The sequence below is a fragment of the Manduca sexta genome, chromosome 3, assembly GCF_014839805.1.
Source record: "Manduca sexta isolate Smith_Timp_Sample1 chromosome 3, JHU_Msex_v1.0, whole genome shotgun sequence".
In the NCBI taxonomy this organism is placed as follows: domain Eukaryota; kingdom Metazoa; phylum Arthropoda; class Insecta; order Lepidoptera; family Sphingidae; genus Manduca; species Manduca sexta.
The window spans coordinates 3,937,664-3,953,776 of NC_051117.1; the positions used below are offsets into that span (position 1 = coordinate 3,937,664).

The 16,113-nt window shown below is 35.9% G+C and overlaps 1 protein-coding gene across 1 annotated transcript in view; it reads right to left on the bottom strand.

The window, feature by feature from the left end:
* LOC115456034 (zinc finger protein GLI4) overlaps window positions 1–16,113 on the bottom strand; it is a 194,786-nt gene that overhangs the window by 5,453 nt on the left and 173,220 nt on the right. The window contains exons 5-15 of the mRNA XM_030184884.2: window positions 6,142–6,234; window positions 5,489–5,692; window positions 5,053–5,239; window positions 4,628–4,771; window positions 4,180–4,342; window positions 3,516–3,710; window positions 2,847–3,011; window positions 2,222–2,339; window positions 1,839–2,014; window positions 1,436–1,534; window positions 577–736 (exon numbers count right to left, since the gene is read on the bottom strand). Of these exons, the coding sequence (XP_030040744.2) occupies window positions 577–736; window positions 1,436–1,534; window positions 1,839–2,014; window positions 2,222–2,339; window positions 2,847–3,011; window positions 3,516–3,710; window positions 4,180–4,342; window positions 4,628–4,771; window positions 5,053–5,239; window positions 5,489–5,692; window positions 6,142–6,234 (1,704 nt within the window). The remainder of the gene's footprint in view (window positions 1–576; window positions 737–1,435; window positions 1,535–1,838; window positions 2,015–2,221; window positions 2,340–2,846; window positions 3,012–3,515; window positions 3,711–4,179; window positions 4,343–4,627; window positions 4,772–5,052; window positions 5,240–5,488; window positions 5,693–6,141; window positions 6,235–16,113) is intronic.

Consider the following 16,113-nt stretch of genomic DNA (forward strand, 5'->3'; position numbering starts at 1 on the left):
TAAAGTATAATTATATTCAGTATTTTGTACAAAACAGGTCAATCACAAAAACCCTCGAATTGGAGACAAAAATGCAACTGAAAACTTTTGATTACTGCCTTAGATTAAGAGGTTTTGGAGCTAGAACAGATCAATTAAATCAAATTATCAGTAACTAAAGCTTTCATTTAGACATTTTTGATGGAAATTATCATCATCATCAGCCGGTTTTAGTCCTCTGCTGAACATGGGCATCCCCCAAAGATTTCCAGATCGACCTATTGGAAGCGGCCCGCATCCAGCGACATTTATGAGGCATCTGTCTACCTCGTGGGTTGACGTAATAAATAAAAAAGAAATTTTTGAAATAGCCAAAATTTATGGTATATATGTTTTATATTCAGTCTTATATTAAGAATATACTGCACTTATTGTGCAGCCAATTGTTTATTGTTATGTATTAATATGTTCATGCTGTGACAGCCTATAATTAAAACAGCACTGCAGCAATTACTTACTGAATTCTTAAAAAAACTTTGTAAAGTGTATGTTTTGTTGGTTGTTCAAATAAATAAATTATAGGGATTACAAAATTACCTCCGCCAATATCAGCATGTCCTGGTGGCATTAGACGTCCCACGCCCATCTTGTTCCCGAACCGAGGTGTGTGATGGTGCGCCCGCGGTTCGCCGATGGCCACCATCGCGCGCAGCATCAGGGGCAGTTGGCCAACCTCGCCCACTACTTCTTGTTCCACCTGGAATAACAATATATAAATAGATATATTTGAGACTACAATATTCTAAACTTACACTAAAAGTATTCGTCATGGTGCAAGTTCTATGCTGAAAAATATTTATTTAATTATTTTCGGTAATTCGAATTAAATCTTTTTAACACGCTTTTATTAGCTTGGGTTGTATCTATGTATGTATGTATGTATGTATGTATGTATGTATGTATGTATGTATGTATGTATGTATGTATGTAACGGAATCTTTGAGCTCAATTTTCACCAATTTCCAGAAATCTGATTAATTTGAAACTTTACACACGTATCAAGGACCGATGACAATGCAATAATTTGATAAGAGTTTCCCATTATCCTTATTATTTTCTGTGAGTAATTATAAGTTTTGCGTGAATGTTAACCAGCAAATGATTTCAAACTAAGAGTAAAACATAACCAAAAGCATAGGTAGTTGTGGTTATATTTTAGTTATTTGATATAAAATACTATTTTGCTTGTGTCTATAAAAAGTGTAGGTACAATACGTGTAGAACATTGCGATAGAACACGCCGGCGGGTGTCTGCCGCGCGCGCTACGTCGTACATCGCATTGTTCTCATCAGTTCTCAGATGAAATTGGACCCCACTCTACTTACATAATGGTAAGTAGAGTGGGATCCAATTTCGACTGTCAAGAGACGATATTATAATTGAATTAAATTTTACCTCTCCATCTAGTCTGAAGTATGGAGCGCCGTTATCATCACCAAACCCTCCAAGCGCTGCACCACCAAAGTCCAGTTCTCCACCACATTGTGCTGACAGCTACAAATGATAACAAGAAATTAGATATTCAAATTCGTAAGTATGATTAAACTATTTATCACACGGCTATATGAAGATCTAACAAATGCTTTTATTTCTTATTTTTGCTTAGTTAATTTATCAAACGATTATCTTACTTATTTTATGTAATCTACTTTCTAAGTTAGAAGCCTCTCTTCTTCGCTTTTGTAAAGTATAGCTGACTAGCATTGTCTCCACAATATAGTATAATTCATATATATTTCTAATAATCCTGAAATTCAAACAACAAATAGGTGAAGCAACATGTAGCAGCTATAATTACCTGATGCGCAGGAGTATGCAGGCCATGTGGGAGAGGTGAAGCGGGACTCTCGCTCTTGACGGAGGCGGAGGACGCGTGTCCCCGCGCGGTGCCGGGTACTCCGCCCTCCTCCGAGCGAGGAGACGAGCCCGCACCACCGCCGCCAGATTCTGCTGAGTCGTCGCCTCTGCTGCAACCTGGAAGGAAATCCATTTTTTAGTAAATTGACTAGTCTTATGGCCAATGCTTTACTTAACCCATATATTTCTGAAACGTGCTTTCATTTTCATTGGCTGTTTTTATGTAAAGTAATTGAAAGACTTTTGAACGAAACAAATATGTACAGTAATTTCTTCAATAAATTAAAAATAAAGTGTATGGTAAATAGACAAGACTTATCTTACCTTTATGTTTTTTACTGGCATAGAATTCTGCGCCGTGGACCGTCTTCACATGCTTTCTCAGGGAAGATGGATCCGTATACCGCTTCGTGCATCCAGGAGCCTTGCAGACGTAGGGTTTCTGTGAACAATAGAATACAATTATATATGAATTGATTTTAATAACTGTAAAATGAAGATTATGGATACAAAAAATTTATAACAAAACAATGTTTTCTATACATCATAATTAGGTATTTCAGGGTAAAAGAAATAATCATTATCTTTATAAAATTCGGCGTGTAGAAGACTGAATATGCTACTATATAGTTTTTGTTGCTCAGTGAGATCTCGATTAGTTGGCGGTGTGATACCCCCGTGCCACAGAAAGCACGTCAAGCCCGTGGTCCTGCGACTGATCTCTCCCCGGTCATGTCGGATTTACCGTCTCACCGGGCTATGAGAATGAAGGAACGGAGATTACATCTGTGTATTGCGCACTAAAATATCTCCTGCATACAGCTGATCTTCGCTGAAATTGGCCGCCGTGGCCGAAATTCGAATAAGAGGGACTCATATACTTTTTGTGATGGTACAATGTTTAAGAATTGACGTTACTTTTCAAAATAATAATGACAGCTTAACTTACCTCATTACTGTGAGTCCTGTTCTGATGTTTCGCTCTGTCACTAGCATTGGAGAAGGCTTTAGCGCAGCCAGGGTACTCGCAAGTGTAAGGCTTCTCGCCCGTGTGACTCCTCAAGTGGGTCTTCAAGTTCTCTAACCGAGAGTAGGCCTTGCAGCAACCCTCGAACTGGAAAAAATAATAATAAACTTATCTGCAAGTACGTATAATTAATGAGTGTTGTTTGTAATAAATCCATTTAATTCTTAAAGTAAATTAATTGAACTTCGGAGTATAGCCCCAAATATATTTCAACGAGTTTTTAATTTCCCTAATCGTTGATGTCTCATCCTCTTAGAGTGACTGTCCTGAGCCGAGGTTCGAAACCCGTTAATGGGTTGCTCTCAGTATGGTCGATTATTATCAAGGGTTGCTACCGCCTAAAGCGCTCATCCAAAATTCGGGTATGTTTGTATAAGCTGACCCTTGTCAGGCTTACAAATGTAAGTTAAATAAAAAAAAACAAACATTTAACCTTGGAAAATTACTTAATTCAAATTTTTACCCTAATTGAGTTACTAATTTCTAATACCATTCCTGCTATGGTAAAAGAGACTGGATTTGGATCTTAACAGAAATATTATTCTTCGCAAATCTTACCAACATCTATAATTTTGAAATGAAGATACTTACCGTACACTTATGCGGCTTTTCGCCAGTATGTCTTCGCATATGCACGACGAGCATGTATTGAGCCTTGAACGGCTTTTCATCACGGGAGCAGCCGACCCATCTGCACACGAATGCCTTTTTACTGGCGTGGATGTGGTCTGTATTGATGTGCTTTACCAGGTCATCTTGAGTCGGAAACTCGAGTTTGCAGTCCACCTGGAAATTTGATTTGTTTTGTGAAATTCAGAAACGAGTTAGTACAGTTCAAACATCGTGTTTGTTGTTATAGCTGCTAATTTTAATCTATGTGCAAGATTAGAAGTATCTTAACGCTTATATGGAGTTATCATCATCAGCCACACAAAATCCTGCAGAACATAGGCTTCACTTAAAGATTTCCAGACGGACTGAAAGCAGCCTGCTTCCAGCATTTTCCTGCGACCTTTATCAGTTTATATAGAATAGTCATACATTAATTCTTCTATATCAAATATTCGCTGCCAATCTTCACAACTTAAAGCATATAAATACACCGTTACTGAATAATTGTTATATGTTAAACTCTGGCGGTCGACCGTCATGTCTGACGATCAGCTGTCCAAGACTCGACCATATGACAAGGGTTACGATCCTCAGCATTGAGGGAACTATTAGAGAGAGAGTTATGCTCTTATAACACACTCACCCAATGACAATTAGTTTCTATGAAGTCTCCTGGTTCGTCTTTGGAGTCGAGTCCGTCGTGGACTGTACTCTCCGCAGCTGCTGATAGCGGCTTGTTGCTATGCATGTTGTCCCGATGCGACATCAAACTCTGTGGTGACTTGCGTTGAGTCATGCCGGATGCACTGGAATTTAATGTATTTTGAAGCTCATATTTCATCGCATAGCAGACTGATTGAACTGATTCAAATATTTTTGAGGAATTGAATTAATAAGGTTTTAAGGAGTCTGGTTCTCTGTGGTACGTAAATAAAATTTCAGAATTATCATCTGGAATAGATGAAAATCAATGACTTTATTTTTTATAAAATTTTCGTATATATGTTGTAGTTTAATGTACGACGAAAAGCACAAAAAAATATGATTTCTTCTGTTCAGAGCCTTCAATATGATAACTTAAATCAACTTACCTATCAGCTTCCATAATACTCGTCACTTCAGATTGCTGCGGAGGCTGTTGTAAATGTTGAGGCGGTGTACCGTCCAGGCCCAACCCTGGCCTGACATCCACTGGAGCGCCCATCAGGAGTTGAGTTGGAGAGGATATGTGAGATCTAGAAGACCAAAAAGTCAAGATATTCATATAAAATGTCTTTCGTAAAAACTAAATGCCTTAATTTGGATAAAAGAATCTGTTAGATGAATAGTTGTCTAGGAAAATCCCGAAATAATAGGTACGTATATTCGATAGTTATTAATTCTTGTTTTTGCATTGCTCATAGCACAACATCCGCGAATAGCGTATAACTGACTAATCAGCCACTAAAAACAGCTACAGTAAAGCACCTTTGCCCCTGATACGAAAAAAAAACAGTAAGAAAAAATGACAGTTTACCTGTGAATTCCAGCCACAAGGTGAGCATGCGCGGCATGATGAGCGGCAGCTGCAGCCGCCTGCTGGTGGGCAGGGTCTAGCAGCACACCACCAGCCAGAACCCCACTACTGCCCACCACGCCACCGCGCGCTAGAAGCTGTTGCGCGAGCGACGCGTGGGAAAGAGATAAAGCTGGTGATATCGCACCTGGAAACATTAAACCATAAGTTACAGCTGGTTCGGAGGAATCATTATAGAAATGGAGTGATTTATTGCTGAATTGATATAATATTAAACTGATTTTATTAATATACAAACCATTGCGGATTATTATATGGCATCAAAATTCCAAAATCTACCATTTAAACTCTGCTTCTAGATAGTCATCTAGTTCATTTATGATCAAACTATTTTATATTTAATACATGTGGTACATCTTAAATTCTACCAACTTACCAGCACTGAGATGTCCATAGCTCCCCGTAGAGGCGGCTGACGGCGCTCTAACCGCCAGACTGGCAGGGGATGCTCTGATAACCGCAGCCAAGTCCAAAGACTCAGCTGAATACGGACTCCAGGAAACAGCCCGCTTGCGGTTAGCAGAAGCACCTATCGCACCTCCTGATAGCCTCAGCCTGGTGGGGGAGGCTATTCTTGATCCTATAGATAGAATTATTGGATCTTATAATCAAGTTTTAGGTTATCAATACCTATCGTACAATTGGATTTTGTTCTAAAAAATTAATAACGTCAAGCATACATTTTCTTATATAGTTATTGACTTCGTAATACTTCATAATGGTATCATCTAAATCTATATAATAATAATACGTGAAGAAAAAACTTTGAACTCATTTTTAAATACATTGCGCGAACGGAGGAGTGTGATTTGGCGGGATTAAAGTTCATATAGAGAGGCAGTACAAAAAAATTAAATTTATGTATAAGACCTACATAGATTTATTTTTTTTGTAATACATTTTACAAATATATTAAATTCAAAATTCGAACGATCACTGATTTTGAATTAAATCCAATGTACTTTATATAGAACTCAGTATTGTGTAAATGTTATATTATATAAGAATGAATAACTATGATCTTTTTACCATCTAAACTAAGCTGGAAGTCCTGGCTGGCGAGGGTGCTGCCAGCGTGTAACTCTGGGTGTAAACTTCGTGCCGCGCTTAAGTACTCCAGACCTGGAACAAAGGGAAATAATTAGAAACCTGTATCAAATTCCTTGAACTACAAGCTTTTTCTGATAAGTCCACAGCAAACTGAGCCCAGTGCGTGTTGTGGTAAATGGAGAAAGGTTTCGATAGAGTGCCGACAGCTGAAAGTTGAAACCCACAAGTCGCTATAATTATGCTAGCCTGTTTAAAATGAATATACAGCGGCTGATCCGAGACCGCGACAGTTATGTGGGGCACTATGGCAAATTTTACATCTTGTGTACGGTGGTCGCTATCTGGGTGGACACTAATATCCTATTACCAGTTAATCCTATGTAAGTAGTCAGTGTTCTTAATGAAAAGGGGCATAAACAGAAGTTTGTTTCCGTGCGAATAATAAAACCTGTTTTCAAATTCCCATTCTTAGAACTACAATGATTGGTTGGACGTCGGTGTATCAAGTAATCTGCTTTTTATTTACTTATCACTTGCTTATATAATAGAATAAATAATATAAAGCTTAATACAAAGAGAAATGACGTCACACCTATTTACGCCAAAGAAAAACATTGCATATTTTGAATCTCACAATTTCATCACGAACCAATTCGGATGACGTGCCTACCACGTCATTGTAATAAAAGTTACGTGGGTACAAAAAACTCCAAAAATAAAACCACTTTATAGATAGTCACTTATGCAAAACATATCAGATTGACAAAAAGTGCCGATATAGTTTTTATATGCCACATATCAAGTTCGGTTGCAGATTAAGTTGTCACCGATTAAACTAGTCAGAATATAAGTTGTCCACTTAGTTGCGTCTGACTCATGTCCGTTTTACGAGCTTTTTCACCAAATGATTTCATGCAGACCGAATTAGAAGCGTTGACGTCTACAATGTTTTGTGATTAATAATTTTGCATGTGAAAGTGGATTTTGGTTTGTTTTTATATTGAATTTGCAGTTTCTGCGTTGATTTTGATGTTTACAGAATTAAATGTGTTTAGGATGTTATATTTCACATTAGTTATTTCAATTCGGAACACTTTAATCTTCAAACGATTTTATATGTCAAAAATACTTAATAACGCGATTTTTTCTACAAAACTCTGCTCTTATTTTAGAATAAATTTTAATAATGTAATAATAAAATCTCATCAAACTAACAGCGTTATCGCATCACGTACGTTTTAACGATCGCAATCAAGCTGTCCTTCATAACAGGCGCAATTTCAGCAACCAATTTCCATAATTATCTTGTCTCATACGTACGAAAACAAACACGCCGCAGGTTTGAAAAAACCCACTAAAAGTTATGATTTGTTGATCACGCTCCAAGCCGGTTGTTAGTAACAAATAATAGGTTGATGCGAAAGGCGTCAGCGACCACCAATTTAGCGAAGAACCCACGAAACGAGCCCCTTCCCATGGTCCTAACGCATGTGGTCCGCTTTGAGACGCCGCGCGACGCATCCCAAAAATTTTTATGTCTTCATCCGCCGAGAGCCGAAATGTCCTAAAAAAGAACGAGGTCAATCGTCTCCGTTTCGGATTCCATTATCGCTATGGTCACCCTAACGTCATTGGCGTAACCGCACGCAAAAAGTTCATTCGAAAATTGTCTTTATGCTCCTTTTTACTAATGTCGTTCGTATTCCAGTTTTTATTTCTCACCGTCTATAGACTTGCGTCTTTGATGTATTAATTTTTATCGATGTCGATTGGGCGTAAAATTAGTATCTCGATCGTGGACGTCTAGTGGTTTCGTGGTCACGTTTAGTGTTAAAATACGAATGTCAATGGCTTTGTTGGGCGGCGGCTTTGGGCCGAGACTTTGTGCGCGTATACTAATGAGCCGCTGTAAATTATGAGTTTGGTTGTTATTCGAATGTGCGGCGAGATGAAGGCGTTACGACGTGAATTTGTAATGTCGGCTTGTACTTTTTATGTCCGTATAAATATTCACTTTTGTAAAAATGTAGGTTTCGTGTTTGATTAATTTATTGTGAGTTAAGAGATAATTTTTAACGACCCGGTATTTATTTTGTTAACGATGTTCGGATATTTGAAGATGTGTTCCCAATAGGGAAAATGTGTCTCTTTCGGGCTAAAAACGCTTATTAATGCATAAAACTGATTTATACGTCATTAGACATGTGTTCGGATGAACAGCACTTGGTTTATTACGGTAGCCTGATTAACAAGACATAAAACATCAAAAGATATAAATTAATAATCTATAATTAATAGTCTTCACACATCATTTTGTAAAATAGTTTTTTAAACGCCAGTGTTGCGAAGCGTCAATAATAACAGACAAAACCGCTGCCATTAAACCGTCAAATGTCGTAAAACATTTAGTACATTCATTAGTTGGGTCAGTGCAAAAAATTCGGGGCACTAACGAGGTTTTATAAGATGCAGGTAGGTCGGTAGTATGCAGGTGTTTCTTAGAATTAGACGAAAAAATATGATAAAGATACACCCGCCATTTAATTTTTGATTGAGTTCGGGTTGATTGAAAGATCATTTTAACTTAACGACTTTGTTAAGTGGTCGGAAAAAATGAATGTATTAACTTATGTCTAGCAATTACTGTGGCTTGATTGCAAATGATTTTTCCATTCAATGGTTAGGTGTAGTTACTGTGTCAATGAGCAGGTGGCGGATAAATTATTTGGTCTTAATTACGTGTGGGCTGTGGAATAACTCTCTGTATTTAAATTTGACGGGTAATCAACTAAAATAAAATTTCAATACCAATCTTCAGAAGACAATATGTTGACATTTATATTTTCAAAGATTTTTAACTTCATCTGAGTAACTAGATTTTTTGTATGGGCAGGAATAATTCAAACATATTATGTCAAATCGTATTGGTATTATTAAATTAATATAATGGATATCGAAAATACTATAATTATTTCGTAATTGAATTTTATTATAAGAATATTAATCAGAAAAGCGTTTAAATTACGTTGTTATTTAAAATAACTAGTTACAATTGTTTCCGTTGATTGACAGGAAATTAAAAGAAGAAAATAGAACATTTTGTTAATAATCTTGCGCTAGACGCTTTTTTATTTATTCTTTTTGTCCAACATAAATTACTATGCACCACTGTTCAAGTTTTAATGCACAAATAAGTTATTCCCTATAATATCCACTTTATGAAGAAAAAACGAACTTGATACAAGATTATTAAGTAGTATCGATTTATTAGTAACCAGGCTTTACACGTTACTTCATTTTTCATTTGGAAAACGTGTTTTCTAGAGAAATATCATGTTTACGCGGATCATATTAAGGCATACTTCAAACTCATATGATAAATATTTAAATCCCTGGATATTTGATGTGATATATAATTAACAAATTATTCTTTAAATTATGATTAAAAAGGAATCGATTTAGGTATATAACAAATCAGACACTCAAGTATGCAAATTTTTACCTGCCAAAGCGTCGAGACTGCCACCTACTGTTTTATTAAAATAAGATCGAACCCTCATCGACCCGCATAAAGGTCTATACCTAGGTTTAAAATACCTGAGGCCACCCCGATTTCACAAATAAACCGCACAAAAATACAAGTATCAAAATGTCTCAATTCACATAACAAAAAATAATGAAAAACACTATAATGTGACGCATACATCGCTTTTAACAACGTGAAATTATATTCTTAACAGCATAATTACACCTTGAAGGATCTAGTTAGCGTCGTCTCTTTCTTGCAAATGTATTTAGCATGTCTCTGTCCCTCTCTAGCGATCCTTTTGATCACGTATTGCGAGATGGTTGATGATTTATTCATAAACGTTCCTGTGTATTTTTTTATATGTTTTTAACGTTTTTATCTTCTTGGAAGTGGTTCAGAACTGTGATTTGAGGCACTACTGGAGTTTAAAGTTTAATTTGCCGCGCCTCATTAGGCCGTACAATTTGATACGGAATTAGTTTTGATAAAAAAAATCTACAGCTTTGTCCATCTTTTTGTTTATATGAAACTGTGTTGAAATTTGTAGCTAGGATGGCTAATTTTTAAATACAATTCAAATGGTAGTTATTGCAAGATATTAGTAAAATATAATGTCATTTTCGCCAAGCAACGAACAGTTTTTTTTATGTTCTGTTTATTTTACCTTGCAGCGATTTTACGTACCCTTTTATATCAAATTTAATAATTCATAATTTATTCCAAACACATTTTCAATCATAAAATTATGAACTAGGTGTGAAAATAGTTAATTAAATAATAATTACGATCGCTTTCTCCAGATACGCAACACCTTACCAAAAAGGTGTCAAAAAATTATTTAATGGACGCGACAATCTGAAATTACTTTAACAACTTCACTAATTAACTTATAATTGGTAGTCAAAATATTTTTATGGGACTAATTAACGACCATTCAAAGTTGACCTCTTTTGTAATTACGATACCAAGTAAGCCGAGTTCTAAATATGGTTATTGAAGCTGAAGATAGTCGGAAACCCAAAGCCGACAAGCTGCATGCACATGTCCTTCCGGTTTGTTAATTGGTCGAGGTTTATTTTAGACTCGTTTGTAGATACATTTATGGATTGTTCTTGTGAGGAATTATCACCGAAGGATATTACTCAGCCAGAGAATATGACAAAGTATTTCGATTGTCGATTTCTCTGTTTTAGATTTTAGGTTCGACATCTCATACTAATATATAAAGCTTGAGAGTTTGTTTTAACGCGTTAATCTCAGGAACTTTTTTCACTAATAGTAAGCTATATTAGTCCTGAGCGCTATTGGTTAATTAGTATTCCATCCCATGATGTGATAGAGGGCCTTTCACCATTTCGGGTACAAATTACGTTAAATAAAAACGTATAATAATTTTATAAAATAAACTCTGGACCTAAAACAATACTTTCCTCATGTAAGCTTTTCAAAGTACAGTAAAACCCGGATATCGCAACGCATCGGCTATAACGAGTAAAAATTAAAGGCCCTATAATTGGACGCATATAAGAAGAGTATCGTTTATAACGACTATCGGATATAACGTACATATTCGGTGGTCCCTTCAATGTCGCTATAATTGGTTTTCACTATACAACATATTCAAAATGAAACACCAAAAATAATACTTAGTACCTATTTAAATATTCTCCATGTAATTATAGAACAACTGAAACCACAAAACACCTTTAACCTTGTCACCGCCCCAAGTCGCAAGATACACCGTTTTCGCGCCGCACGCGCATAAATCACGGGAAGCGCGGTGTACATAAATTGTTCCCGGACACGATTTATTTGAGGATAGTTAATGAAGGACGCCCGTTCCAAACGTGGTAACGTTTACACATGCGTTTATGGTTACGTATTGGGTTAAAGCGATTTTTTGTTATAACGCGACAATGTGACTTCATTTCTCTTTTACCAGTAGAAGATAGGTTCTTGTACTTTGCAATATTTATTAATTGGTAGAGAATACATTAAGTATGCCTACTAATTATATAGACTACTTGTAATCCCAGGTAAATATTTATCCTGGACAAAACGTTTTAAGCGGTCGAAGCCGCAAACAAAAGCCAGTGTTTAATATAATAACTATTACCGAAAAATAGCCGAGCTTAATGCCAGTTGGGGATGAAGAACTATGTAAGTTAGCTAGTGGTTGAGAAAATTACAAATTAAACATAGCTTAGTGTGTATAGTTCACGGCAGTAGCCAAAGGGTGAAATTTTACGAAAGGGACACCACAATATATAAGTACTCATAATAAGTATAAATGTGATCTGCAATTCGTCATAATAATTACATTTCACATAAGTTACCAAAGGGAAATCGGCAGGAATCGTATGCACCTTTCGCCACTGATTCATGATCTACATATGAGAAAAAATCTCATTAAGGCAAACCGAGCTACAATAACAGATTTCAGTATACAACCCGTATTCTCATCTCGCATCTTGGAATATCCTCAAACAGCCATCAAAACCCACAACACAAATCACATTTCAAAGAGACCCAAATACGTGTCAACGCCACATGGTGCCGAAATTCGCGTTTCCTAACAAAAACATGTGTTGAACTGTTAATTAACTTTCTGAGAACGGAACGAAATCACCGTGTTATGATTTATGTTTCCACTGGCGACATTACAGTTAAAATTATTAGTCTTGGAAACTCGTGCCCGATATAGCTGCGTTATCTTGATTATAACATCAGTGAGGTGGCTTGAAGGGGAAGGTACCTAAAACTGACGAGTTACATGTACGTATATTCTATACACGTAAGTCCATATAAACTGTTTGTACAAAATCTAGAGTTAGAGCTTAAGTTCGCTGCAGCGCTAAAACATCAAACGTCGTCTAACCAACTATCAAAACATACAGCGCTAAAGCGCTTTAAATAGCTGTCAATATTGAAACCATTCTAAAAGTCAGTTTGAATGGATTGCAGTTCAATTCAGTTGAACACAGTGAGTGTACGCCACATCTGATACGTAGTACATATATATCGATGACTGCTGCGTTTAGTTAAATTTATGTAGGATGGAGACCAATGTTCGCCATTTTGCTGTTAGGATATACTTTCCATCCACCAGGATAGCAACCACCGTATACAAGGTGTTATATCCGACATAGTGCCCACGTAAGTGTCGCGTTCCGGGATCAGCCTGTGTATATCCGGTTCTAACAGGCATAATTGTGTCGACTGCTGAGGGGTAATAATTTCTCGTCAGTCGACACTCTATTGGACCCACTCCACTTACAGTTTTCTAAAACCAGTTGCGTTATCAATATTCCTTAAGTATTGTAAATGACTATGCCATAAGTATGCTCATTAATGGCTATGTTTACAGCTAGAAGATATATGATGAGCAAAATTAGGTATTACTATAATATCATGTAGTAAATTCACCTGTAACAGTTATAATGACACTTATTAGAATAGAAATACGTTATATAATAAAACTACTAATTCGGACAAATTGCAACATCACTAACAATTAATTTTTAGTTAAAATACATTTATAACATTTTATTACTTCCAGTGACCAAATTCCTTTACGAATGGTATTCACTTTTATCAATATATAACAAAATAATATAGAATGTTTTAATTAATTTAAAATAAACAAAATTCCATTCTATTTAACGGCTAATTTGATATTTTTATTGGATTTCTGTGTTAATATTGTTATGTTATTCTATTATTACGATGTTCGTGTATTTATATTTTAACCTCCTTATTCATAGACGTTATTTATCTAAGAACGGAGCATTGCTGTGATAACAAGTCTGTTTCTCAGTGCTGACGGCATGGCAGCCTTCGCAGTGCGTGGACATAGAGCCGTTGTGATTAGCTAATATTGAGATACAACTTGAATCTAGTTGGCTGTCAGATAAACAAAGCTGAATATATATATTCATAACTAATGAGCCAATAGGAATTTATATTATGTTAAGCAATATCGGCAGGTCCGCCTAATTTTATTTTGTTTATAAAAATAACTTATTTTATTATTCATTAGTATAATAAATAATAATCATTATCATATTAAATTAATTGGTTAAAGAACTTTGAATATTTCTTTCAACATCTAATTATATGTTGTAATTTACATAAAGCTTTCTTGCCTTTAGAATTATCAAATTTATTAATAATGAATCGATATTTAAAAACGAAAATTTTTAAGTAAACTTTTTGTTACATACGCATGTTAATGTGATTTTTTTCTTTTTCTTATGTATATATAATAATATCAGCCCTGTATTACATACTGTCCCACTGCTGGGCACGGTCCTCCTCCACTACTAAGAGGGATTAGGTCTTAGTCCACCACGCTGACCTAGTGCGGGTAGGTAGACTTCACACATCCGCAAAAAACCTATGAACAATTTCTCAGGTGTGCAGGTTTCCTCACGACCTTTTCCTTCACCGTTGCAAGCGGTAATTCACAAAGAATACACACATAATTTTAGAAAGTCAGAGGTGTGTGCCCTTGGGATTTGAATCTGCGGACATTCGTCTAGGCAGTCCGTTCCACACCCAACTAGGCTATCGCCGCTTTTGCTTTCCTATGTGATGTTCAATAATATGTAATCTATATATTTAACATTAGACACGATACTATGGATTGAACAAACTATTGAAGACATTACAATCACCATAACATAAAACAATAGAAACACGTGAAACAAATAATGTACCGTGATGTGATTAAAAAAGTCCCATCTTTCTGGTAATGTACTATGGCGTGGGCGTTAGGTCGCAATTCATAAGCTTAAGATATAGCGATTGAAATATCATAAGCGATAGTGTTTTCTTCATAAAATAAGTCATAAAATTTCGTTTAGATCATAAAATTATCTATATTGACTGACAGATAACTCAGTTTTTAAACGGTTGAAAATGGAAATTAATTTAGTCTAATGGATGGATAGCAAAATATAATGGAGTAAATTACACAATTTTTAGTAGTCCTCATAATATTATTCTCCTTCTTACTATAAATGCGACAATTGATGAAAATATCGATGTTCGGACATCTGGGTGTTTGGATATTTGTTAGAAGTAAACACAGATACAACAACGGATTTAGGTGAAATTTAACGTACGGACAGACAATATCCTGGATCAATATATAAGCTAGTGTTTACTCCAATTATTTGTTCCTATGGGAAATAATGAAATTTTTAAATGAGATTTTTATTAAATGGCGCTTGCGTCGTACTTTGTTATAGAGACTTGTAGCGGGAAAAGATATTCGCACAAGAAGCAATACGAGCAAAACTTAGTAAAAAAACAAATTGAAATTGATGAGTCTGTACAATCAATCATACGTGAATTCTATAAACACAGTTTTAAATTTTTTACACCGTTATCTTTACGCAACATCGATTTACTAAAAAAAACTTGGCAATATGTAAGAAAACTAAAAAAAAATGAGAGGCCTCAGCCCAAGGAAATTAAAACAACTTTACCCGCTCATAACTTGGATCATACACTTAAAGCTCACCAGTGGACGGAACTCGTTCCAAGATGTCTCAATCACGATAGACCGGATCAATCGCACCGACCCACGGCTTTTTTCATCGATCATCGAACGAACGGGTTTACGAACCGAAAAAACACAACACTACGATACGCTTTACGTTAACCAAATGATATATTTTTATAGAAAGTGTACGGGTGGTTATAATAATAATAATAATATCAGCCCTGTTTTATAAACTTGCCCACTGCTGAGCACGGGCCTCCTCTACTACTGAGAGGGATTAGGACTTAGTCCACCACGCTGGCCTAGTGCGGATTGGTACACATTCCTATAGAGAACTTCTCAGATGTGCAGGTTTCCTCACGATGTTTTGCCTTCAAATCAGAGGTGTGTGCCCTTGGGATTTGAACCTGCGGACATTCGTCTTAGCAGTCCGTTCCACACATAATAGATTACAAAATATTATTTATATAATGTACGGGTGGTTATTAGTTTGTTATTTAAAGATATTTTTGTGTTCGATTATTAAATTGTAGACGAAGTTATCGGGTGTCCTGTTACTGTTTGTAATAAAGAATTTTTAAAAAATATTGTAATTGTGGAAGTAGAAGATATTGCTTTTCAAAATGTAGGCGCCACAGAGCATCAAATTTAAAAAAAGAGGATAAAGAAAAATCACGAAACCTACAAAAACTTTTGGAAAGACTATGTTTGCATGTTCAGATTTTAAACTATTGTCAAACGTTAACAGGCCGACATAATTGTATCGACTGCCGAGGGGTAATCTCTCATCAGTCAATATTCTATTGGACCCTTCTCCACTCACCATCGGGGGTAGTGGGGTCATTTTACCCGTATAAAAAAAAATAACACTAAATAGAAGTTTGACCACGTAATTTACCTATTGAAATTCTAA